The following is a 26,932-nucleotide window of genomic DNA, read 5'->3' on the forward strand; positions in this document are numbered from 1 at the left end:
AATATCATTTTTCATCCTTTAAAGTCACTGCATTTTTATTAACACTTTAAAATGTTTACTGCTGTTGAAAATAACACCTGGAAAATCATGTCCTTGTTAGAAAGGGCCAGAAGACCATTTTATTAACACCTCATCTTCATTCATCCTGCAGAGTGATTGTGAAGGCCCTTCAGTATAGTAGCGACCCAGAAACTCTTGGAATATGAAGTGATAATTTTCCAGAATTCTTGTTGACATTACAAAGGTATAATATAATCCACTTGAATCCATCTGAATAATAATAACCAAAACTTAAAAAATGACAGCCCACAGAAAAATTATGTTGTTTTTTAAGGTTGTGTACATACTTAATAGAAATGTTTTGTAGACAATTTTTAGCTTAGGTGAATTCTAAAATTGCCCATATTATTACATTCTCCCTAATTTTCATGTGTGGTTATGATCTACTAATTTGCTTTCATGACCCTATTAATGGGTAGCAGGCCAAAGTTTGAAAACCACTTTTCTCAGATATATGTATATATAATTAAGAAGTATCAAAAGATAATCCCTTAAGATTCTAATTTTTTAAAAAAAATTTCAAATCATTGTAAGGGGGAAGTTTTGTCTCATACAGCACAGGCACCAACCAACTACTCTTTTTTTAAAAAAAATTTTTTTTAAACCAAGCAACTACTCTTGACTTTAGTGATCTAACATTACAGAATAAAAGGCCTTCAGTGTTGGAAGAAGAATTTTCCAGTGAATCTCATCAAGAAGCTCAAAGTCTTTATGTTGTGGAAGGAACCTGTAGAGAAACAAAATGAGTGAGGCTATAGAGGGGAAAAAATGTGTGTGAGTAGTAAGCACATGAAAAATGAAAGGTGGGATCCCTGGGTGGCGCAGCGGTTTGGCGCCTGCCTTTGGCCCAGGGCACGATCCTGGAGACCTGGGATCTAATCCCACATCGGGCTCCCGGTGCATGGAGCCTCCTTCTCCCTCTGCCTGTGTCTCTGCCTCTCTCTCTCTCTCTCTGTGTGACTATCATAAATTTAAAAAAAAATTTTTAAAAAGAAAGAAAAAAAGGTAAGAGGGCAAGTGACATGATTGCTCTGTTACCTTTAGTGTCCAGTACCACAGACTAGAATCAATGCCACAAAGTGCCTCCTCAATATATTACATTAAAACCATAGCTGGGCTAGATATTAGTTAATAATGTCACGAAGTAGAATCTCTTGCTCTAGCACATCCCAATATAATCTAATGTTCACACTTTCTGAAAGCTGAGATTTCACTACCAGTTCTTATGAACCTCATGGGCTGATTAATTATTCTTTGAATGCAAGAAAATGGAGGGAACCAAAGTTTCTCCATGCAGGTAAATTAAGTTCTCATGTTCTGCTTTTTATTTTTTTAAATTTTTTAAAGATTTTATTTATGAGAGAGAGAGAGAGAGAGAGAGAGAGAGAGAGAGAGAGAGAGAGAGGCAGAGATACAGGCAGAGGGAGAAGCAGGCCCCATGCAGGGAGCCTGATGTGGGACTTGATCCCCGGTCTCCAGGATCACGCCCTGGGCTGAATGCAGGCGCTAAACTGCTGAGCCACCCGGGGATCCCATGTTCCGTTTTTTAAAATGGGACTAGAAGCAAATTCTTTCCCTTTAAATGAAAGCTGCATTACATAGAGAACAAAATAGCACAAGAAATTTATAAATCAAAGTCAAGTATTAAGATTACTTCCTGTCTTTACTGCACTTAGTAGAGAAAAGATGATCACTAGCTTAAAAAGATAAAAAGCATTATAGCATCATAGCATGCCAGACAAGATACATAGACTACTGAAGGTGAAAAATAAAAATGGCCAGTTCATGTACACCAGAATGGCCATAATCAAAAAGATAATAACAACTGTTGGCAAGGATGCAGGGAAATTGCTGCACTGTTGGAAGGAATGTAGTGGCATATTCACTTGAAAACAGTTTGGCAGTTCCTCAAAATGTTAAATATATTGTTACCTTATGACCCAGAAAGTCAACTCCTGTGTTATCTATTCAAAAGAAATAAAAGCATATCTTCACACATGCACAAAAACTATATACATGCATGTTCATAGTAGCATTACTCATAATATTACCAAAAGTGGAGATTCCCCAAATGTCCATCAACTGATGAATGGATAAACAAGATATAGTATCTCCATACAATGGGATTGTTATTATTCAACACTAAAGTGAAATGAAGTACTGTAACAAACTACAACATAGGCGAACCTCAAAATCATTATTCTAAGTGAAAGAGACCAGTTGCAAAATATCTTACATTGTATGACCCCATTTATATGAAATGTTCTGGACAGGCAAATCTATAGGGACTAGAAAGCAGATTAGTGGTTGCCTACAGCTGTAGGGAGGGTAGGGGATGAAGAATGGCTAAAGGGTAAGAGGTCTCTTTTTGGCATGATGTTCTGAAATTAGACTGTGGTGATAATTACACAAATCTGGAAGCATTAAAACTCATTGCATTGTACACTTAATTTTTTAAAGTGTACTTATTTATTTTAGAGACAGAGCACACATGGGGGGAGGGGCAAAGGTAGAGGGAGAGAATCTCAAGGAAACTCTGCACTGAGCGTAGAGTCCAATGCAGGGCTCAATTTCATGACCCCTAAGATCATGACCTGAACCAAAATCAAGAGTCAAAAAAAAAAATCAAGAGTCAGATTCATAACCAACTGAGCCACCCAGGGGTCCCCTGGTGGCTTTAAAGTATTGTACACTTTAAATGGGAAAGCTCTATGGTATGTAAGTGATATCTCAATAATGATATTAAAGCACTGGTGGGAGTGGTTCTAGCAACCTGTGTCCCAAGTAAGGTGGGACTTCTGCCATTTATTGTAGGGGAGGGAGAAAAGAGCAATTCAAACAGCTCAGGCAGAAATTTTTTTTAAAGATTTTATTTATTTATTCATGAGAGACACAGAGAGAGAAAGGCAGAGACACAGGCAGAGGGAGAAGCAGGCTCCATGCAGGGAGCCCCATGTGAGACAGGATCCTGGGACCCCAGGATCACGCCCTGGGCCGAAGGCAGATGCTCAACCACTGAGCCACCCAGGCGTCCCTCAGGCAGAAAATCTAACAGGTATAACAGCAAAGGACCAGGTCCTATTGCTTCAAGTTTTTCCAGATATCTGAACAAGAAGACTTGGGATTTGTCTACTTATTGAAAAAACTACGTGTTTCCTGATTCTAATGGAGAGTGCCAGGTCTTCAGGAGCTCAGATGCCCAGATAGAAGTAACCAACCAATTTTCTTCAAATGTGTTGCTAAAAACAAATTTTGCTCTAATGCTTCGAATATCTCATTTACAGTTAAATTTAAGCCAATGCATAAAAATGAAACTGTATCAGCTAATTTTTTAAAAAGACTATTTATTCATGAGAGAGACACACAGAGGCAGAGACAGAGACAGAGGGAGAAGCAGGCTCCATGCAGGGAGCCTGATGTGGGACTCAATCCCGGGACTCCAGGATCATTCCCTGAGCCAAAGGCAGACGCTCAACCGATGAGCCACCCAAGGGTCCCTGTATCAACCAATTTTATATCAAAGGACTACATGCTGTCTGTGGAGGGAGAAGGTCAATTACCAAATGGAGCTGTAAGGGATGGCCCAGCCTCCCAGAGAGGATTTTCTTGAAAGCCATTACCAGTAAAAACCAAGTAACAGTTGAGGTTAGAACTCCCCATGAGAAAGGACATAAAGACAATTTAGCTGAAACACTTGGTTCTCCTCATCTCCTTTCTAACTCAAGTTCTGCTACCACTCCCCATTCCACTAAGAAATAACATAGCTTCTCAGCCCCTAGGACACTCTCCTGTCCTCAATGTCAGGCATTAGAACCCTGGCTACATGCTGTACTTTTTCACCACCCAAAATGGTTCTTTCTATGAAAGAATGATTTCAGATATCTCTGAGAATAGAATCCTCTGTGTCTTTAATCCCCTCATTCCGCTATTCCTATCACATCTTGCCTTTGACCTTATGAAAACCTCCATTCTACGATGCTGCTACTATATAGTAACCCCCCTTGTGCTCTCATTTCTCTCCTATTCAGCTGATTCCCTGGTCTGCCACTCCTAGTCACCCTCATGCGCATATTCTTTATTCCCTTGTTCAATTTTCCTTTACTGAAACCACCCGATGAAACTCCACTCCAGATGAATATAATTGTCTCTTTCCTTTTCTGTTATGTCACTGGTGCTGCATTCTATAAGTCAAAACTTAGAAAATTATCAATACTATCACACTGAGTTTAACACATCTAAACTTAATTTAGCTTTGAAGACCAAGAAATTGTTTTGGATTTTCCTAATCAGCTTTCTCTTCTTTTCTCTGTAACAGCTACTTCAAACCAGTTATCTTTATATTTCTCACCCTACTACTTACATATTCCCCTTAAGCAGATGAACTTGCTTAATACCTTGCTGAGAAAAATAGAATCTATCAAATGGAAATTCTCTGAATTTTCTGTCCCCAAACCTACACACTGAATAGCATCTGTTCTTATAATGACCTCTACCAAGGTCACTTTCTATGCCAGCCCAATCTCTTCATTTACTTTCTGGGGCCTATGTTTAACCACCTTTTAGGGGCTTCACATTGAATTAATCCTCTCTTTGGTATCTCACTTTTCTTCCTCTCTGTTGAATACTACAAATCAGCATTTTAAATAACTTCAAATCTCCCTAGGTTTAAAAAAAACTATTGAGTTTCAATTTTCCTACAGATACCATCAGTTTCTTATTTTTCCAGCTAAATTTGAAAGGATTGTCATTTTTACTTCCTTATCACTCTTGCTTTTCAACCAAGTGTCATCTGAGTTTCACTGTGACCACTCTGAAACTGCTATTGTAAAGGTGACTGAGGTTTTCTGTGAAAGTTAGGTAAGGTTATATTGCTGAACAAAACAGTATAACTACACAGTGGCTTGTAAAAGTGTGTATCTCCTTATAACAGTTCAAGTGTAAATGACTGGGTAGATGAGGCAGCTTTGCTCATTACAATCCTTCCAGAAACAAGTTTTATGGAAAGTAATTGCTCCTACATTCCCTACTGCAATGTCATAATGTGCATGACTGACACATCTAGGTTCTAGTTGGCTGGGAGGGAGGAAACACATCCAGATGTCTTCTCTTCTAGACCTAGAGATGGCAAAAATTCTGTTCACAATATTAGTGAGAACTTTATTCAACTGGCCATACCCAACTACAAGGCAGACTGGAACAGGCAATCGAGAGTAGTCATGTGCCTGTGTACAGCACATCCTTATTAGTATAAAGGGAACCAATTTTTGGGAAACATCTATTAGACTCCTTCACAATGACCATCTTCAGAATATTCATTTTGGGGGAGTTTCTGAAGCATTTGCTACCACTGATCTTCCCCATCTTCTTGAAATGCTATTTAGTTTGGTTTAATGATTCTGAACTCTGGGCCTTCTTTGTCTTTTGAAAGATACTTTATTTTCTCTCTCCTCTAATGAAGGTGTTTGGGTTTTTTTCCAGAGTTTTATGCTAAACCTTTTCATTTGTCACCGCCAAATTTTTAGCCAGTGAACTCCATAAAGGCAAGGAGTAAATCTATACTATTTATTCCAAATCCTTACATGTGTGTTTTTAAAATATGTAAATGAAAAGAGTAATGACATTAATAATTAATATTGACTGAATTCAAAAGTATAAGAGTAGAGGAGGAATATATTTGAAATTCTCAAGAAATGGCCTAAGTAAAATATTATTTCCTCAGTCCAGGACATCTTAATAAGGTCTTGTCAGCATTCAAAACAGCACTAATTAAATGCTCAGTAAAGACCTGTTTGGATCCTGATTCAGACAAATTAACAGTAAAAAATTTTTGGAGAAAAATAAGGAAAACCAAATGCAGACTGAGTATAAGTTATATCAAGGAATTATTGCTAACTCTGTTGACTGTAATAGTGCATCATAGTTGTATTTTAAAGTCTTTATCTATTAGAGATACTTGGTAAAGTAGGGGTAAAGATATATGATGTCTGGGATTTGCTTTAAAATACTACAGATGTATTCATGAATTACTTGTTCAAGAGAAAAAAAAATTTACTGAAAAAAATCATGGAAACACATGGTGGCGCTGTAGGATAAAATGACATTAGCGCATGGACACTGTGGGCTTCATTATTCTAGGAAACAGAGACCATTCAAACCACTGAAAAGAGAAGCAGTAAAGGAGCTTCATCTACTAAAGCTGCTGGAGGGCTATATACCTTCGGGGGGGGGTTCTTATTTTTAAAAATTGAGCATCAGCTTCCAAAATTAGGGTTGAACTTAAAATTTTCTACAAAAGAGGTTGCTGGAAGGAGCCATGGAGATCAAAGGGGAGCTCACTCTGCGGAAAAGGCAAGTCTTGATTTTCTTTGTTTTACTGGGATTATCTCAGGCAGGTCCTGAATCTGTGCAATATTCTGTGGCAGAGGAGACAGAAGTTGGTTCTTTTGTGGCCAATCTTGCAAGGGATCTAGGGCTTGGGGTGGAGGAGCTATCCTCACGGGAGACCCGAGTAGTGTCGGATGATAATGAAAAGCATTTACATCTTGATTTACTGACCGGGGATTTGCTCCTAAATAAGAAACTGGACCGAGAAGAGCTCTGTGGCTCCACTGAGCCCTGTGTGCTGCATTTTCAGATGGTTTTAGAAAACCCTTTACAGTTTTTTCGGGCAGAACTGTATGTCAAGGACGTAAATGATCACTCCCCCACATTTCTGGACAAGCAAATACTTATTAAAATATCAGAAAGCACCATTACTGGAACCACATTCCTATTGGAGAGTGCCCAAGATTTGGATGTAGGAACCAATAGTCTCCAAAACTATACAATTAGCCCCAATTCTCATTTCTACATTAAAATCCGAGATAGTAGTGATGGGAAGATATACCCAGAACTGGTCCTGGACAGAGAATTAGATCATGAAGAGGAGCCTGAGCTCACATTAACACTCACAGCACTGGATGGTGGATCTCCACCCAGGTCTGGGACAACTTTGGTTCTCATCAAGGTCTTGGACATCAATGACAATGCCCCTGAGTTTGCTCAGAGTCTCTATGAAGTGCATGTTCTGGAGGACACACCTGTTGGCTCCTGGATTATTACCATTTTTGCTAACGATTTGGATGCAGGAAATTATGGGAAAATATCATACACATTTTTGTATGCTTCAGAAGATATCCGTAAAACATTCGAAATCAACCCAATATCTGGGGAAGTTCATTTGAGATCATGCCTGGATTTTGAAGTAATACAATTCTACACTATAAGTATTCAGGCAACAGATGGTGGGGGTCTTTCAGAAGAATGTACTCTTCTGGTTAAAGTAATAGATATAAATGATAATCCACCAGAAGTGACCATATCATCATTTACAAAGTCAATTCCAGAGAACGCCTCAGAGACTCTGGTTGCTCTTTTTAGTGTACGAGATCAAGATTCTGGGGACAATGGAAGGATGGTTTGCTCTATTCAGGATGAGCTCCCCTTTTTTCTGAAACCAACCTTCAAGAACTTTTTCACTTTAGTTTCGGAAAAAGCACTGGATAGAGAGACAAGATCCGAGTACAACATCACCATCACCGTCAGTGACTTGGGGACCCCCAGGCTGCAAACCCAGCACACCATCACCGTGACGGTCTCCGACGTCAACGACAACGCCCCCGCCTTCAGCCAGACCACCTACACCCTGCGCGTCCGCGAGAACAACAGCCCCGCCCTGCACATCGGCACCGTGAGCGCCACCGACAGGGACGCGGGCGCCAACGCCCAGGTCACCTACTCGCTGCTGCCGCCCCGGGACCCGCAGCTGCCGCTCGCCTCGCTGGTGTCCATCAACGCGGACAACGGGCAGCTGTTCGCGCTCAGGTCCCTGGATTACGAGGCGCTGCAGGCCTTCGAGGTCCGCGTGGGCGCGGCCGACCGCGGCTCGCCCGCGCTGAGCAGCCAGGCGCTGGTGCGCGTGCTGGTGCTGGACGACAACGACAACGCGCCCTTCGTGCTGTACCCGCTGCAGAACGGCTCTGCGCCCTGCACCGAGCTGGTGCCGCGGGCGGCCGAGGCGGGCTACCTGGTGACCAAGGTGGTGGCGGTGGACGGCGACTCGGGCCAGAACGCCTGGCTGTCGTTCCAGCTGCTCAAGGCCACGGAGCCCGGGCTGTTCGGCGTGTGGGCGCACAACGGCGAGGTGCGCACGGCCCGGCTGCTGAGCGAGCGCGACGCCGTCAGGCACAGGCTGCTGGTGCTGGTCAAGGACAATGGCGAGCCGCCGCTGTCGGCCAGCGTCACGCTGCACGTGCTGCTGGTGGACGGCTTCTCGCAGCCCTACCTGCCGCTGCCGGACGTGGCGGCGGCCGAGGCCCGGGCCGACCCGCTCACCGTCTACCTGGTCATCGCCTTGGCGTCCGTGTCGTCGCTCTTCCTGTGCTCGGCGCTGGCGTTCGTGGCGGTGCGGCTGTGCAGGAGGAGCGGGGCGGCGTCGGGGGGTGGCTGCGCGGTGCCCGAGGGCCACTTTCCGGGCCACCTGGTGGACGTCAGCGGCGCGGGGACCCTGTCCCAGAGCTACCAGTACGAGGTGTGTCTGACGGGAGGCTCAGGGACCAGCGAGTTCAAGTTCCTCAAGCCCATTATCCCCAGTCTTCCAGTCCCTGACACTGGTAGGCATACAGGGGAAAATGAGAACTTCCGCAATAGTTTTGGATTCAACATTCAATAAAATACTTTATTTTAAACTTTGAGTCCTTTGTTTTTCTTGACAATCTCTGGATAGTTTTTGCCAATCTGTAATGCATATTAGGTTGTACCTCAGTTGCATGCATTATAATTTCTTGCACTCTCCTCACAAATATATATTTGTGGCCATAATGAAGTGGAAATATAATCTGTGTGTTGTCTGTTTTTTTTTTCGATTGTTTGGTCAAAAATGTTACATTAACGGAGTTATTGCTGATTTTTTGTTGTGATAATGGCATTGTTGTTATGCAAGACAATGTTACTAATTATTTGGAGGTACAAATTAAGTATTAAGAGTGAATGCCACAGTATATGTAATTTACTTGTAGATATTTTATCAAAGAGAAAGCAAAAATAAAAAATGCTATTGAATCTTGGTGGAAGTATTTTTGTTTCACTACTCATTTTGCACATTTTCATCATAAAGTGTAATAAAAAAGATACCTCTCCATATTCAGTACTAGGATACCTTATTTGCTTGCTTTTTGTCTTGTAGTATTTTTCAAAAATTCACTTTATGACAAAATAAAAGTTACCACATTGAAAATTACTGATTTTTAAGTAATTCTCCTTTGTTGTTGTTATGGGGAAGGAGCTTTATATTGCTGTGGGCCTAGATATGGCTTTTTCGCTTTCTTTAATATCATGTTTGCTAGTTTAAATTTATATTATCTTATATTGTTCATGACTTAACTAGAATAGTAATTCATGGTATCATTCTGAATAGAATAACTCTCCATCAGAAGAGTACAGATAAAAACTTCTTAACTGAATTGAACATTCAAACTGTTAAAGAAATGAATTGGGTTCACTTTTCCATTGATTTGTGAGCATAAGTACAAAAAATCCTTAATATTTTGTGGCCTCTCTCTGATAACCACAAGGAATGGGTCTGTATCTGTAAGTTTATAGATTCCTCATGGTGTTACAGATTGTATCTCCAATATACAAGTAGATAGCTTAATGGAAGATTATAGGTAGAGATTTTCATAGCTATAATGTGTGAATGTGGAGCTAGTGTGCCTTACATTTTTGCAATTTCTTGCATAAATTTAGATATTTAGACTAAATAGTATAATAAAATGGAATTTGACATTGTGAAATGGGTGCAACAAATTCCAATTCCCTATGAATCTTTTTCTTTCCTTCACGAATTTTTTAAAAAGATTTTATTTATTTATTCATGAGAGACAGAGAGAGAGAGAGAGAGAGAGAGGCAGAAACACAGACAGAGGGAGAATCAGGCTCCATGCAGGGAGCCCGACATGGGACTTGATCCCGGATCTCCAGGATCACACCCTGGGCTGAAGGCAGTGCTTCAGCCACCTGGGCTGCCCTCCTTTGTGAAATTTTTTACTGGTTTTATCTTGTGTTGCAATAGATATTTACTGGTTGTGATAATTTCACGTAAATAGATATTTAAACAAAGTCTTGGGCCCTCTTAATCCTTCAGACTCATAAGAAGTAAGTCTTATGCTTTTATTCATTAATAAGAATAGATAAGAACAGGAGCACCTGAGTGGCTTAGTCTGTTGGGCATGGGACTCTTGATTTCAGCTCAGGTCATGATCTTGGGGTCCTGGGATCAAGCCTCATGTCAGGCTCCTTGGTTAGCAGAGATTGAGAATTAAGGATTCTCTCCCTCTCCCCTTGCCTCTCCTCCTTCTCCTTCTACCCTTCCCTGAGCGTGCACATACTCTCTCTGTCTCATTCTAAAATAAATAAATCTTTAAAAATAGATGATAATAATAGAATATGCTATTTAAATAATTTAGGAGTAGACTTGTAGACTACCAGATAGAATAAAATCCAGGGCCAAATCCTTTATATAAGAGAACTTGGTTGTGATAGAGAAGGTGTCAAAATCACTGGGCTTAGGGGCAAGATATATATATCACTTAGCAAATGTTATTGGGAAAATTGGCTCACTATATAAAGAAAATCCTCATCTCATGCCATATAAAAATGAACTTTCTATGGATCTAAGAGGTGAAGTATTTTAATTGAGAAAATGTAATAAACCTAGGTAAAAACAGCTTTATAACCTTACTATCAGACCAAATTTCTTTTTTAAAAAAAGATTTTATTTATTTATTCATGAGAGACATAGAGGCAGAGACATAGGCAGAGGGAGAAGCAGGCTCCTCGTGGGGAGCCCAATGTTGGACTCAATCCCAGGACCCTGGGATCATGACCCGCTGAAAGCAGACACTCAACCACTGAGCCATCCAGGTGCCCTGAGATTGAATTTTTTAAACAAGGTCTTAAAAATAAAAACAATAAAGATATAAAATTGACAAATATCATTACTTCAAAACTAGAGGATAGCATACATAGGCAAGCTAAAAGGCAAGGAAAAGCTACTTGCGGCAGTTTAACTGAGGAAGATTAATATTCAGATGATTCAAGTAACTGTTGCAGATTAACACAAATTAAAAAGAGAGCCAGTACATTTTTTTTAAAGGGAAAAATGGAAAGGAAATTCAAAGAAGGAAAAACAAAGTCTATAAAGAACATGAAATGATGCTTGACCTCATTAGTTGGTGAAAAATATACTAAAATAAGACACTAGTTTATATCCATAGCATTAGTAAAGATGAGGAATTTACATAATGTCAAGTGGAACAATAGGAAATCACATGTATAGCCCGCTTTGAGAGATTTTTAATAGTATTTGGTGAAATTTAGAGTGAACATAACCGTGATTCAGCAGTTCCACTTTGGAGTGGCTAAGCCAGAAAATTCTTTTTTTTAAATTGAAGTATAGTTGACACACAATGTTATATTAGTTTCAGATGTATAAGCCAAAAAATTTCCTTCATAGCTTCACAAATTATATGCATAAGAATGTTCATCTTGGGAGAGCAAAGAACAGGAGTCAATCCTACATATTCATCAATAAAGAAACTTATAAATGTGGAAAATGTTTATGAAAATATATTACAGAATATTATCAAAAGGAGCGAACTAGATGTATATACAGCCACATGGATATATCCCAAATGTTTTAAAAGGAAGGAAGATACTGGGATTTCTGGTACAGTGCTGTATATATCCATATAATACATAATATCTTATAATTGTACAAATATATAAATAAGCATATTAGAAGGATAGAAGAAGGAACAGGTGTAGGCAGGAAGACATGTTTATTTACAGGAGAATAAAGAATGCAGAGAAGTGGGAGCTATACTAATCTCAATTACAGAAATTGTCTCTTCTGAGAGAGATTGTTTAAATTGATTGCAGCATTATTGGGTTGATTTAGTATTGATCAAATAGGTAAAAAAATGCACATTATTTGTATATCTTCTTGAGGTCAATTGCCTATATTTCAGAAAGCAAGAGTTTATTTATAATTGTGAGACAAGTCTCATTGAGATTTACTTTTAGTAAGGATGGTATAGATTATGTAGACCAATGCTTCCACTGAAAACAATTAGCTAATAAGACAGTAATATGTTATCTGGCTACAATTAATGTCTAAGAGTAACCGAGAGAGATAAATGAGCTTAACGTCTAACTTTTCCCTGGTTTATTTGGAATCCTGGGAAGTGTGAACTTCTATTTTGATGGTTTATATAATAAGGGAGAAAATCAAAGCATAACAAAGTAAAGGTCATAGAAGACCCTTGCATTAATAAATACGTATCCCTAAGAACTACACCTTTAAGGTGAAAATAAGGTGGAAATGGATGAGCCCTTGTGTAGAATTTCAGCTTTGAATTAGATTTTTTAGCACTGAACTTGATTTAACATGGTTGTTGACAAAGTAGTGCTTCCAGATCCTGATGGAACTAAATGCAGACCTTCTATAAAAGAAAGTTCATCCTAAGGCTTAAAATATTCATATAAATAAGTAACTTGAACACAAAGATAACTGCATACACAAGGGAACATGACACCATAAGTGAGAGCCAGCAGGAAAAAAAAGAGAATACAGAAATATACTTCAAACATTTTAATTACCAAACATAATCTAATAATATGCTAAACATTTTAATTGAAATGCAAATTATGCTTAAAGATGTATAGAGAATAAGAAATTTGATAGATTATTAAAGAACCAAATAGCACTCCTAGAACTGAAAAATATAACCAAATTTTAAATTCAATCAAAATTGAATAAAAGGTTTAATAGGAAAGTAGATATACACAAATAAATAATTTATGAAGTAAAAGGTCAGAATATAATTTATCTAGCATACAGCTCAGAGAGTTTAGGAGGTGAAAAATATGGAGGAGGTGGTTAGAAACATAGGACAGAGTAAGACGTTTAAGACAGGATCAACAGCAATTATATGAAAAATATTGGAGGGTCACCTGGCTGGCTGTTGGTGGAGCATGCAACTCCTAATCTCAGGGTCATGAATTCAAGCCCCATGTTGGGTATGGAGCCGACTTAAAATATATATGTATATTTATTATTGTAGTAATTATAATATTATTATATAATAAATTATTAATATATTTTAAAATATATGAAATATTCTGAGATTATTAATATAATCTCAGAGAGATTAATAAAATATAATATAATCTGAGATTAATAATATATATTTAAAAATTCTGAAATTTTTCCAGAAATGATTAAAATGTCAACACACAGGTTCAAGAGACTCAAATAAACCTAACAGGATTAAAAAAAAGCTAACCATGCTTGGAAACATCATTGTGTAGCTTCAGAAAAAGACAAAGAGAAATCTTTTTTAAAAAATGAAAAGGCATAGGAAAAGACATGTAATCTTTAAACACATGGCAGTTAGACAGCTATGTTCCATGCTGACAATTTCTCAACAGTAGCACTGGAAATTAAAAGTAAAATATCTTCAATATGATAAAAGAAATTAGAAAATCTTCCTGCTTAGTCTTTGCACATACAAGTCATCAAATAAGAAAATCAAATGAGACATATAAGTTTGGCTTTAAACAAGAGCATAGGAGAGAAGTGGTATAAAAACAATTGGTTTTTTAAATATAACTTCTTATAGTTTTACTCTGTCCATCCCTTGCCACAATTCCAAGTCCATGAGTTTGACCTATCTCTGTTTCTAGCCTTCTTAATCCCTGGTCTTAGTCACCTAAGATCGTGGCTACTTTTACTTTAGTCTTAGTCATATAAGACCATGGACACTTTCTAGAGATGGTAGTCTCTTAGGGCTACATCATCTTTGAAATCACAAAATCAAGCATATTCCTCTTTTTAAAAAAGATTTATTTACTCATTCATGAGAGGCACAGAGAGAGACAGACGGAGAAGTAGGCTCCATGCAAGGAGCCCAACTTGGGACTCGATCCCGGTTCCAGGATCACACCCTAGGCTGAAGGCAGACCTAAACTGCTGAGCCAGCCAGGCTGCCCAAGCATACTCTTCTTAATCTACAACTTACCTCTTTCTTGAAGGGCTTCAACCACCATTTATACCAATAAATTCCAAATTTGTCTCTGCAACTCAAACCTCTTTTCTCAACTTAATTTACACAATGGGAGATCATTTATATAACTATATGGGATGCTCTATGGAAAATTCAAATTCAAAATGTTTTATTTTTTTTAAATTTTTTTATTTATTTATGATAGTCACAGAGAGAGAGAGAGAGAGGCACAGACATAGGCAGAGGGAGAAGCAGGCTCCATGCACCGGGAGCACGACGTGGGATTCGATCCCGGGTCTCCAGGATCCCGCCCTGGGCCAAAGGCAGGCGCTAAACCGCTGCGCCACCCAGGGATCCCCAAATTCAACATGTTTTAAATTTAAGTGGTCCCTTCCTCAAAATGAAACATCCTCTCCAACTCTATATCTGTTCCTCTCTTCTTTTCCTGTTTTCTCTATCAGTTAATAGCACCAACACTCCCTCAGTTCCCTAAGCCTGAAAAAAGGGTACATTTCTTTTCACTTCTTCTTATCTCACTCCCTCCATGTCATTTGTCACCACCACCCGTATCTTTATCATTTTATTACAAGCTTATTACTCCATTTCTAGTTGAGATCAGTAGCATCTTTTCCATTTAAAAGCCTTTAATAATCTTGCGTTTCCATTAATGTTGAGTCTAAATGCCTTGACAGGATTTACAAAATTATTTGCTTATCTCCCCAATATCAGTTCTTATTTCTTTCCTCTTGCTGTATGGCTCAGCCATATTGATCCTCCTTCAGTTCTTGCAAAACACTCTCTCATCTCAGATTTGCAGTCATGTTTTGGGATTATCTGGAAATTTTTACCCAACACCAAATTTTTGTTCCAGAAAAGTCTTTTCTGTATTTCCAAATTCTGGTTACATGACCTTTATCTATGCTCTTATAATAGCATAAACTTTTGCTATCATGGTATTCATTATGTTCCTTTTTTTAAGTTTTAATTTATTTTTATTTTCAGGGGGAGGGGCAGAGTGAAAGAGAAGGAGGGAATCTTAAACAAGCTCCACACAGCTCAGCACAGAGCAGACTCAGGGCTGGATCTCATGACCCTGAGATCAGGTCCTGAGCTGAAATCAAGAGTTGGATGCTTAAACAGCTGAGCCATCCAGGCACCCCTCATTATGTTCTGTTTTTAAATGTGCAATCACTTTTCTGCCTCCATCGTTCAGGACAGAAACTGCTTACCACTCTATTCCTCCTAACACTTAGTACCATTCCTATAGCACAAAGCACATGGTAAATAAATATTTGCTAGATAAAGTAATGAGTGGATGAATAAAATATTTATGATTATGCCTCTGGAAGGGCTAGGTCTGCAAAATAGATTTCTTTTCCACAGCTAAACTGGGATCTAGTTTGTTAAATTTTTTAATGTCAGAAACGGACATATCTTGCTTTATTCATTACTGTTGAGCACTTACTTACTTTCTACTTCTGCCAGGTAAGTCTCCTATGAAGTGTCTCTAAGTAAATGATACCATTTACCCAGCCTGAAATGTCCAGTCACCCCAAAACAACTGTATTTATATATGTATTTATATATTAGGTTCAGTTAGAAATTCATGACCTTATTATGATTATTGTCTTTTCTAGGAGTATTTGCTGATAGCTAGAGAAGACAACCTCTGTTTCTCCTTTCCAATTTTCCTGGTAACATTTTGCTCACAAATTCACAAATTCTTAACTTTTTTTAGTTGTTTTACTTATTGTCTTCAAAAGAGAGCATAGAAATTAGGGCTTTATCTTAAATATGATTTTTATATTCACTATAGCACTAACAGATTGTGGTTTGTTGTGTTAAAGACTGAATAATAATAGCATCACATATCACAAAGAATGCAACTCAGAAAATAAAAATATAAGAGAAAGTGTAATTTAATCAACAAACAAAATGAATTAATATTTTGTCTCAAACTTATCTGACTTATTTAAAACCTGAGAAGCTTCGGAATCGCATGGTGGCGCTGCAGGATAAGATGGGGACTTTTTTGTACCATCCAATGCTCTGGTCTCCATTAATCAGTGGAACTGAGAGCATAGGAGAAGCAGGAAGGGAGAAAGAGGCTTTCAGGAGAAAGCCAGGGAGCCAACACCACCCTTGTGACAGGATTACAAGTCTATAGATTCCCAGTGGTCCAGGCTGATAGATGAGAGGAGCAATTTAGGAGCTGTTTGCGACTGAGTTGAAACATTTCTGCAGAAACACGTTTGGCTAAGGAGCCATGGAGCCAGGAGAGAAGCATTCTCAGCAGATAAGGCAAGTACTGCTTTTCTTTGTTTTCCTCGGAGGGTCTTTGGTGTGCTCAGAGCCCTGGCGTTACTCTGTGGCAGAGGAATTGGAGATTGGATCCTTTATAGCCAATATAGTGAAAGACAGTGGTTTGAGTGTGGAAGACTTGGTTGCACGGGGGGTGAGAGTCATCTTTGACGACTATAAACCATATTTACAGTTGGATCAGCAGAGTGGCAACTTGCTCTTAAATGAGCAACTGGATCGGGAGGCACTTTGCCATCTCACAGAGCCGTGTATATTGCATTTCCAGGTATTATTTGAAAATCCTTTACAATTTTTTCGGGCTGAACTTTGGGTTAAAGACATAAATGATCATATTCCTACATTCCTAGACAAACACATACTTCTGAAAATCTCAGAAAGTACTGCTCCAGGAACCTCATTCCAAATGGACAGTGCTCAGGACTTGGATGTAGGAAAGAATGGTGTCCAAAACTACACATTAAGTCCCAATCCTTATTTCCGCCTTAAAGTACAAGACAGTGATGATGGCAGAAAATACCCAGAGCTGTTACTGGACCAATCTCTGGATCGAGAAAAGGAGCCTGAGCTTAAATTAAAGCTAACAGCCTTGGATGGCGGGTCTCCACCCAGGTCTGGAACTACACTGGTTCGTGTTTTGGTTTTAGATATCAATGATAATGCTCCAGAGTTTGAAAGACCTGTCTATGAGGTTCAGGTGCCAGAAAACAGCCCCGTGGACTCCTTGGTCGTCAGGGTGTCTGCTACAGATTTGGATGCTGGAATATATGGAGAACTATCTTACTCATTTTCCCATGTCTCTACAGACATACGGAAAACATTTGAAATCCATCCAATTTCTGGCGAAATCCATTTAAAAGCCCTTCTGGATTTTGAGTTAATTCAGTCATATACAATAAATATTCAGGCCACTGATGGGGGTAGTCTTTCTGGAAAATCAGCAATCTTAGTTCAGGTTGTGGATGTGAATGACAATCCACCAGAAATACTCATGACATCTCTTACCAGCCCCATTCCTGAAAATTCGTCCCCTGAAATGGTGGTAGCGGTTTTTAGCTTACGAGACCAGGATGCTGGAAACAACGGGAGGATGGTATGCTCCATTCAGGATGACCTTCCCTTTCTCTTGAGGCCTACTTTCAAGAATTTCTATACCTTGGTAACAAATGGGGCGCTGGACAGAGAGAGCCAGGCGGAGTACAACATCACCATCACCGTCAGTGACTTGGGGACCCCCAGGCTGCAAACCCAGCACACCATCACCGTGACGGTCTCCGACGTCAACGACAACGCCCCCGCCTTCAGCCAGACCACCTACACCCTGCGCGTCCGCGAGAACAACAGCCCCGCCCTGCACATCGGCACCGTGAGCGCCACCGACAGGGACGCGGGCGCCAACGCCCAGGTCACCTACTCGCTGCTGCCGCCCCGGGACCCGCAGCTGCCGCTCGCCTCGCTGGTGTCCATCAACGCGGACAACGGGCAGCTGTTCGCGCTCAGGTCCCTGGATTACGAGGCGCTGCAGGCCTTCGAGGTCCGCGTGGGCGCGGCCGACCGCGGCTCGCCCGCGCTGAGCAGCCAGGCGCTGGTGCGCGTGCTGGTGCTGGACGACAACGACAACGCGCCCTTCGTGCTGTACCCGCTGCAGAACGGCTCTGCGCCCTGCACCGAGCTGGTGCCGCGGGCGGCCGAGGCGGGCTACCTGGTGACCAAGGTGGTGGCGGTGGACGGCGACTCGGGCCAGAACGCCTGGCTGTCGTTCCAGCTGCTCAAGGCCACGGAGCCCGGGCTGTTCGGCGTGTGGGCGCACAACGGCGAGGTGCGCACGGCCCGGCTGCTGAGCGAGCGCGACGCCGTCAGGCACAGGCTGCTGGTGCTGGTCAAGGACAATGGCGAGCCGCCGCTGTCGGCCAGCGTCACGCTGCACGTGCTGCTGGTGGACGGCTTCTCGCAGCCCTACCTGCCGCTGCCGGACGTGGCGGCGGCCGAGGCCCGGGCCGACCCGCTCACCGTCTACCTGGTCATCGCCTTGGCGTCCGTGTCGTCGCTCTTCCTGTGCTCGGCGCTGGCGTTCGTGGCGGTGCGGCTGTGCAGGAGGAGCGGGGCGGCGTCGGGGGGTGGCTGCGCGGTGCCCGAGGGCCACTTCCCGGGCCACCTGGTGGACGTCAGCGGCGCGGGGACCCTGTCCCAGAGCTACCAGTACGAGGTGTGTCTGACGGGAGGCTCAGGGACCAGCGAGTTCAAGTTTCTTAAACCTGCTATCCCCAACCTTCCTCCCCAGGAATGTAAGATGGAAGAAAGCCACACTTTTAAGAATAGCATGGAGTTCATTTAGGGATTTGATTATTGTGCAGAGCTTTTAGAATCAATGCTGTTTCTTTGTAAAATGCATTCATTGTAATGTAAAATTCTTTGTTTTGGGTAACTTCCTTTTACCTGAGAGTTTTCAGTTTGCATTTTTTTTTAAGATTTTATTTATTCATGAGACATGGGGAGAGAGGCAGAAACACAGGTGGAGGGAGAAACAGGTTCCTTATAGGGAGCCTGATGTGGGACTGGATCCCGGAATCATGACCTGAACCTAAGGCAGACGTTCAACCATTGAGCCACCCAGGTGCCCAGTTTTCAGAAGTTTTAATAATTTGTTTTCTGCCCTTTTAATATTAACTGCAACCTCAAATACTTTATTCAAATATACAGCATTTTCCCTTCAAGCTTAATGGCACACTGGGCTCAATCATATTCTTTGGGTGTTCTGAGCTCTAGGTCCTCTCAATGAAACAGTTTCTATATGTTTGATAGAGGAAAATGCCTGGTCTAAATAAAAACCACGCATGGTTTCTAAGATAGTGTCTTAGTTAGATTTTTTTTAAAGCATAATCTTGCCATTCTACTTTTCTGACAAATATTTCAGAGTAATTTTTCTGCATTTAGTTATTTTTCTTTGAAAATATTTTGAGAACTGTATATATGGCTGGTAGATGTTGTGTTAAATTCTAATCTTGTTTGGGTTAAGATATATATCCAACCACACTTCGTATCTGAGAACTTCCTCAGACTTCTCAAGGGAAATAATCACTGCTGAGATGTTTATTATACTTTTCTTTACCTCTCTTGGCCATTTTTGATTGACCTAAGTAATAGATTCCTGATTAAAGTAGGAATCGTCACATTCTCCAAGTTTCTAAATTTGTAATAATGATGTAGTTCATCTGTCCTTTTCCTGATTGCTTGTAACTAGGAAATAAATATTAAGTATGGACTAAGGTAGCCATGTTTAAACTTGTGTAGGTTGGCGGCACAAAACGGCAAGCAGAGAGGGAGGAAATAATGGAGGAATGGAAGGAAAGTGAGAAGAAATAAGGGGGTGGTGGAGGCAGAAGCCTAAGAAACAGAAGAGACTAAGAGCCACTTGGTTGTAGACCTGTCAGTTCTTAATTCCACTGTTCTTAAGTCCCTATTGTCTAATTGTTCTTGAGCTCTACGGTAAAACTCCACAGTTTCCTAAAAATTAACTCCTTTATTTAACTTATCTTGGGAAGAGTGCATTTCTTGAAACCAAAAGTGACAGGAAAGATGCATGCAATCTTGAGTATTCAATTAGACTATTAACCATAAAACCTAGGTCTTTTATTGCAGGCTTTTGATATTAATGCAATCAATGAATGTAATGAAAATGTACAAGCTTAGAGATAACTAATCTATACTAGAGAATTTTGTGACAAAACTTAATTTTGTAGACAATTTATGAGCTCTTTCAACAAAAAGATATTACGAAAGGTTTTATGGAATATTTTGTTAACAAGTTTCCCTCCATTTATTTTATGTGCTCCAGGATTAGTTTGAAAAAGTATCACTGAAAAAAAGTAAACTGAAATTGTTATTGTTTGGATGTCTATACATCATACCTTCCTTATCATCTCTTTCTTTCAAAAATAACTGAGTTCAGTGTGAACAAAATAATTTTATCATCTAATGTAAAATCTTCAGGACCTATAAATAATCCAATTTATAGACCATATGGGTTAATTCATTATTTCATTAATAGTAATTTGATTGACACATACTCTATTACCAGAATCCTCAGGAAAAAATTCAAGCTTCCTGCCAAGTATATGAGCTTAAAATTTTCTCCTTAGAAAATAAAGAGAAAATTTATCTGAGAGATGCAAATTGGAATGAAAAACTTAGTTTGATCCATTCACTTACTGACATAGGAACCAGCTTCTGTCTATTAATATTTCTAAAAGTACACAGACATTAAGGGCACATTTTCTTGGACATTTGATTCCACAATAGTCTGATCCATGACCAACATCTTTCTATAAGGAAATTATCTATTAAATTTTAACTGTCAGCAGTATGTTCTCATATTTTGAGTTTACATAATCAGTTTCACTGTGTATAGGAAAACATTCTATTTTTTAAAAGATATTTTATTTATTTATTCATGAGAGACACACACACAGAGAGAGAGGGGCAGAGACACAGGCAGAGGGAGAAGCAGGCTCCATGCAGGCAGCCCGGGTCTCCAGGATCAGGCTCTGGGCTGAAGGTGGCGCTAAACCGCGGAGCCACTTGGGCTGCCCAGGAAAACATTCTAAAATAGGATGTCGCTTTAAGTGATTTGTACCTTTAATAGAGTTAAACTAATATGCAAAACAATTTTTACACTTAGCCCATGTGGTTTTCCCAGTTAGACAGGTATTAGTGTGCCAGAATACAAGACAGTATCTATTATTTAAATGTTATTAAAATATTGGCTAAAGTTTGATGCAACTGAGGAGACCCAGGCTCCCTAACACAGATGTTTATCCCAGGAGTAAAAGAACTTCAGTTTCATGCTAGAGTGCCAGGATCCCAAGCCACAAGACATATGTAAGTTGCTTGCTAAAAATGAGTAAATCTTCCTTACTTGATAAAAGTTTTACCTGCTCTTTCAGATAAATCAAACTTATTTTTTCTGCACTTTATTACTTTAACATCAGCCCTTTATTTTTTATGATCTCAACTATCCTACTTTTCCAGATCTCAGTGAATCTCTGCTTCAAAATGTATCTTGGTTTTAGGATAAATGTAGATGTCTTTACAAATTGTTTTGGACAATGGAACAAGATAATGCAACATGCTCACAGAGGTACAGAAACATTCTCCTTAGACAATATTTACAAATAAATCATCCACAACCCTGTAAGCTTTTTACTGACTTTGCGTAATAAACCAGTTTCTAGCTGGTCTATCACTTAAGTTTATACTCCTTACATGTGAATGAATCATGTGAATGAATCTTTTCATCTATTGTGCTGGCAGTGAGTTAAGAGTTTAATTGTGTATATTCTCTGTTTAGGAATAGACTGATAGGTACACAACGTTTTCTAGTCAATTTTCCTGGAGAGTACAGATTATACAATGTAGTAGACATACTGTGAACCCCATGAGGTCAGAGAAGGTATTTATATTCCCAGCACTTAATACAGTGCCTGACATATAACACAAAATCGATAAACACTTGTTGAATAAACAAATACAGTTGGCTTTGTTTTTTCATCCTTTCCCAAAGTGTCTGGCACCATTTCCCCATTCGTAATCTCACCAAGAAAATTTCAGCAAGCTAGGCTTAAGTACAACACATGGTGGCGCTATAAGCTAAGGCTGCGAAAAACAGACCTGCGGATGGTTAGCGTTCCGGGGCAGTCACACGCACTTCTAAGAGAAGATAATTCTTTACCGAGTTGCCTTGCGGCAGGGATTGATTCCCAGAGCGGACTGCCTAAAGACCAAACGGGCACTTGGATTCTAAAGATTTTTTCGCGTAGAAATGGAGGCTGAAGAGGAACGCTTTCCTAGACTAAGGCAAGTTCTTCTCTTTGTTTTGCTGGCTCATAGTTGCGCAGAGCAGGAAGTTTATCGTATTGCAGAGGAAACAGAGAGTGGTTCTTTTGTGGCCAATCTAGCAAAAGACATAGGGCTAGGGGTAAAAGAGCTCTCTTGGCGGAGGGCTCGGATCATTTTTAACGATGACAAAAAACATTTTCAGCTGAACCTTCAGACTGGAGATTTACAAATAAATGAGAAACTGGATCGGGAGGAACTGTGTGGCTCCACTGAGCCCTGTGTACTGCAATTCCAAGTGTTACTGGAAGAACCTTTGGAGGTATATAGGTATAAGCTTTTGGTCAGTGACATAAATGACAATTCCCCTGTGTTCCCAGAATCAGAAATGATTTTGAAAATCATGGAAAATACTCTTCCAGGGACTGTGTTTCCCCTGAAAAACGCACAAGATTTGGATGTAGGCATCAATAATATTCAAAACTACACCATTTATCCCAACTCCCACTTCCACGTTCTTACGCGCAATAGCGGTGAAGGCAGAAAATATCCGGAACTGGTTTTGGACAAAGCCCTAGATCGAGAGGAGCAGCCTGAACTTAGGTTAACTCTCCTGGCAGTAGATGGTGGAGTTCCTCCCAAAACTGGGACTGCCTTGGTCCTCATTGATGTCCTGGACATCAATGACAATGCCCCTGAGTTTGTGCAGCCACTCTATCGTGCCCAGATCCTGGAAAACAGTCCCCTGGGATCTCTTATTGTAACTGTTTCAGCTAGAGATTTAGACACAGGAACAAATGGCAAAGTATTTTATTCATTTTTTTATGGCGATGAAGAGATTAGTAGGACATTTGCACTTAATGAACTCACAGGAGAAATTAAAATAATTAGGGAGCTAGATTTTGAAAAAATTATGTCATATGAGCTGGATATTAAGGCCTCTGATGGAGCAGGTCTTTCTGGCAAATGCACTGTCATAATAGAGGTGGTGGATATAAATGACAACACCCCAGAACTGACTATGGCTTCACTTATAAGCTCGATCCCAGAAAATTCCCCTGAGACCACCATAGCTCTTTTCAGTATTCAAGACCGAGACTCCGGGGAAAATGGGAGGATGTTTTGTTCCATCCAGGAAGATGTTCCGTTCACTCTAAAACCTTCCCTTGAGAATTTCTACAAGCTAGTAACAGAAGGAGCGCTGGACAGAGAGAGCCAGGCGGAGTACAACATCACCATCACCGTCAGTGACTTGGGGACCCCCAGGCTGCAAACCCAGCACACCATCACCGTGACGGTCTCCGACGTCAACGACAACGCCCCCGCCTTCAGCCAGACCACCTACACCCTGCGCGTCCGCGAGAACAACAGCCCCGCCCTGCACATCGGCACCGTGAGCGCCACCGACAGGGACGCGGGCGCCAACGCCCAGGTCACCTACTCGCTGCTGCCGCCCCGGGACCCGCAGCTGCCGCTCGCCTCGCTGGTGTCCATCAACGCGGACAACGGGCAGCTGTTCGCGCTCAGGTCCCTGGATTACGAGGCGCTGCAGGCCTTCGAGGTCCGCGTGGGCGCGGCCGACCGCGGCTCGCCCGCGCTGAGCAGCCAGGCGCTGGTGCGCGTGCTGGTGCTGGACGACAACGACAACGCGCCCTTCGTGCTGTACCCGCTGCAGAACGGCTCTGCGCCCTGCACCGAGCTGGTGCCGCGGGCGGCCGAGGCGGGCTACCTGGTGACCAAGGTGGTGGCGGTGGACGGCGACTCGGGCCAGAACGCCTGGCTGTCGTTCCAGCTGCTCAAGGCCACGGAGCCCGGGCTGTTCGGCGTGTGGGCGCACAACGGCGAGGTGCGCACGGCCCGGCTGCTGAGCGAGCGCGACGCCGTCAGGCACAGGCTGCTGGTGCTGGTCAAGGACAATGGCGAGCCGCCGCTGTCGGCCAGCGTCACGCTGCACGTGCTGCTGGTGGACGGCTTCTCGCAGCCCTACCTGCCGCTGCCGGACGTGGCGGCGGCCGAGGCCCGGGCCGACCCGCTCACCGTCTACCTGGTCATCGCCTTGGCGTCCGTGTCGTCGCTCTTCCTGTGCTCGGCGCTGGCGTTCGTGGCGGTGCGGCTGTGCAGGAGGAGCGGGGCGGCGTCGGGGGGTGGCTGCGCGGTGCCCGAGGGCCACTTCCCGGGCCACCTGGTGGACGTCAGCGGCGCGGGGACCCTGTCCCAGAGCTACCAGTACGAGGTGTATCAGAGAAGAATCTGGGACCAAGGAATTTAAGTTCTTGAAGTCTGTTGCCTTCACCTAACAGAGGTCTGTGAATGACGTGGAGGAAAACCTAAATTTTGTAAATAGTTTTTGATTCAAGTAGGAATTTGGATGAAGGTTAGTTCCAGATCCCCCTTACTCGTTTTGGTCCATATAGAATTTACTCTTTACTCTTTTTATCATTTGTATTTTGATGGAGACAAAGAATTTTCAACTTTATTGCATTACTGAAAAGTGAACATGTGTTGTATTTGTCAACTTTTCATTATCAAGCACTGTTGATTTGAAGATGACCCAGCCCCACCCTTTATTTGATTATTATATGGAAACTCTAAATTTTTGATGTTGTGGTTAGGAAGTATCATAATATTAATAAAATGAATATTAGTATATAGCTTCTGTTTCATCTGATATTAAGCCTGTCTTAAATTAAGTGGAGAAATGTCTGCAAAAATTGCATTTTTTTCACACTAGTAGTAAGTAGAAAGGCTATAATTTCTTCCATATGTAAAGGCTTTTCCTCTAGAAAGGCTATAATTTCTTCTATATGTAAGGGCTTTTCCTCTATATCAGCCTTCAGTATATCAATCTATGACTATTATCAAAAAATTATTACATTATTTGAAGATTTTTAAATGATAGATCCCTATAATGTCTTGTCTAGCGTACCCATAATTTTCAGGAACCTTCTCTCTTTAGTAGATATGTACTGTTGCATCCATGTTCATTTTATTTGATTCATTTTCCTCTGTTTTCAGACAGTCATCCAAGGTGGTATTGCTAATCCATGCTGAGCAAATCTCTTTTGTTTAAAAAAAATGGCTTTACTCGGTGTCCATCGAAAGATGAATGGATAAAGATGTGGTTTATGTATACAATGGAATATTACTCAGCCATTAGAAATGACAAATACCCACCATTTGCTTCAATGTGGATGGAACTGGAGGGTATTATGCTGAGTGAAGTAAGTCAATCGGAGAAGGACAAACATTATATGTTCTCATTCATTTGGGGAATATAAAAGTGAAAGGGAATATAAGGGAAGGGAGAATAAATGTGTGGGAAATATCAGAAAGGGAAACAGAATATAAAGACTTCTAACTCTGGGAAAGGAACTAGGGGTGGTGGAAGGGGAGGAGGGCGGGGGGTGGGGGTGAATGGGCGACGGGCACTGAGGGGGGCACTTGACGGGATGAGCACTGGGTGTTATTCTGTATGTTGGCAAATTGAACACCAATAAAAAATAAATTTATTATTAAAAATGGCTTTAGAAATCAGATCTAAAATAGTTTGTTAGGAACTTAACAAGAAAATGACATCATGTTGGCTAAATACAATGAAAGAAAAAAGAGAAAGTCAGTCCACATAGAGTCGAAGAAGAAAGGAGATGCCTAAAAAGTAACATTATAGATTTTCCCAAGTCAGCTTTCTTCCTTGGATTTTTGGAAACAAATGTGTGCGCTTTTAAGAAATCTCCCTTTAATTATGTTAGCTGAGTAGAATTTTCCCTTATCAAATGCATGTTTAGTCTTGCATGGATTGAATTTTACTCATTGGATATCTTTTAAAAAGATTTTATTTATTCGAGAGAGAGAGAGAGAGAGAGAGAGAGAGAGAGGCAGAGACACAGGCAGAGGGAGAAGCAGGCTCCACGCAAAGATCCCTAAGTGGGAGTTGATCCTGGGACTCCAGGATCATATCCCAAGCTGAAGGCAGATACACACTCAACTGCTGAGCCATCCAGACATCCCAGGAATTTTTTAAATTGGGGTTTTAATATTAGTATAATTATTTGGGATCAAAAGTTTGTGGAATATCAGTAGTCTGTAAGGGACAAGCACAAGCTTTTATTAAAATATGTGATTTTGAGAAGAATTGATGGTGGTTTTAAAATTTTACAGCTTCTTTAGTGTCTTATGGAAATTCTTTGAATATTCTACTATGTAAGAAAAATTTGAATATTATTAGTGTCATAATAGCATTACTGTGAAATAACATTGACAATGTAAAATGTGTTCTAAAAGAGATGTACCCGGGGATCCCGGGGTGGCTCAGCAGTTTGGCGCCTGCCTTTGGCCCAGGGCGCGATCCTGGAGTCCCAGGATTGAGACCCGCATCGGGTTCCAGGCATGGAGCCTGCTTCCCCCTCTGCCTGTGTCTCTGCCTCTCTCTCTCTCTCTCTCTCTCTCTCTCTCTCTCTCAGCGTGTCTATCATAAATAAATAAATAAATCTTTTTTAAAAAATAAAAGAGATGTACCTTTTTTAAATAATAAATTTATTTTTTGTTGGTGTTCAATTTGCCAACGTACAGAATAACACCCAGTGCTCATCTGGTCAAGTGCCCACCTCAGTGCCCGCCAC

General features: G+C 41.1%; 3 protein-coding genes across 3 annotated transcripts; all 3 read left to right on the forward strand.

The window, feature by feature from the left end:
- Positions 1 to 834: 834 nt before the first annotated feature.
- LOC112934370 (protocadherin beta-14) lies at positions 835 to 9,159 on the forward strand. Its single transcript, XM_026017801.2, has one exon. The coding sequence runs from the start codon at positions 6,374 to 6,376 to the stop codon at positions 8,768 to 8,770; it is 2,397 nt and encodes a 798-aa protein (XP_025873586.1). The 5' UTR covers positions 835 to 6,373; the 3' UTR covers positions 8,771 to 9,159.
- A 7,031-nt stretch (positions 9,160 to 16,190) lies between these two features.
- LOC112934385 (protocadherin beta-18-like) lies at positions 16,191 to 21,675 on the forward strand. The gene has a single exon (XM_026017824.2). The coding sequence runs from the start codon at positions 16,429 to 16,431 to the stop codon at positions 18,814 to 18,816; it is 2,388 nt and encodes a 795-aa protein (XP_025873609.2). The 5' UTR covers positions 16,191 to 16,428; the 3' UTR covers positions 18,817 to 21,675.
- A 502-nt stretch (positions 21,676 to 22,177) lies between these two features.
- Positions 22,178 to 24,804, forward strand: LOC140597935 (protocadherin beta-15-like). The gene is given in 2 exon segments (XM_072749812.1): positions 22,178 to 24,552; positions 24,554 to 24,804. Coding segments are annotated over 2 exon segments (2,310 nt in total). The 5' UTR covers positions 22,178 to 22,299; the 3' UTR covers positions 24,611 to 24,804.
- Positions 24,805 to 26,932: the final 2,128 nt, after the last annotated feature.

This window comes from Vulpes vulpes, chromosome 2 (assembly GCF_048418805.1).
Source record: "Vulpes vulpes isolate BD-2025 chromosome 2, VulVul3, whole genome shotgun sequence".
Classification (NCBI taxonomy): domain Eukaryota; kingdom Metazoa; phylum Chordata; class Mammalia; order Carnivora; family Canidae; genus Vulpes; species Vulpes vulpes.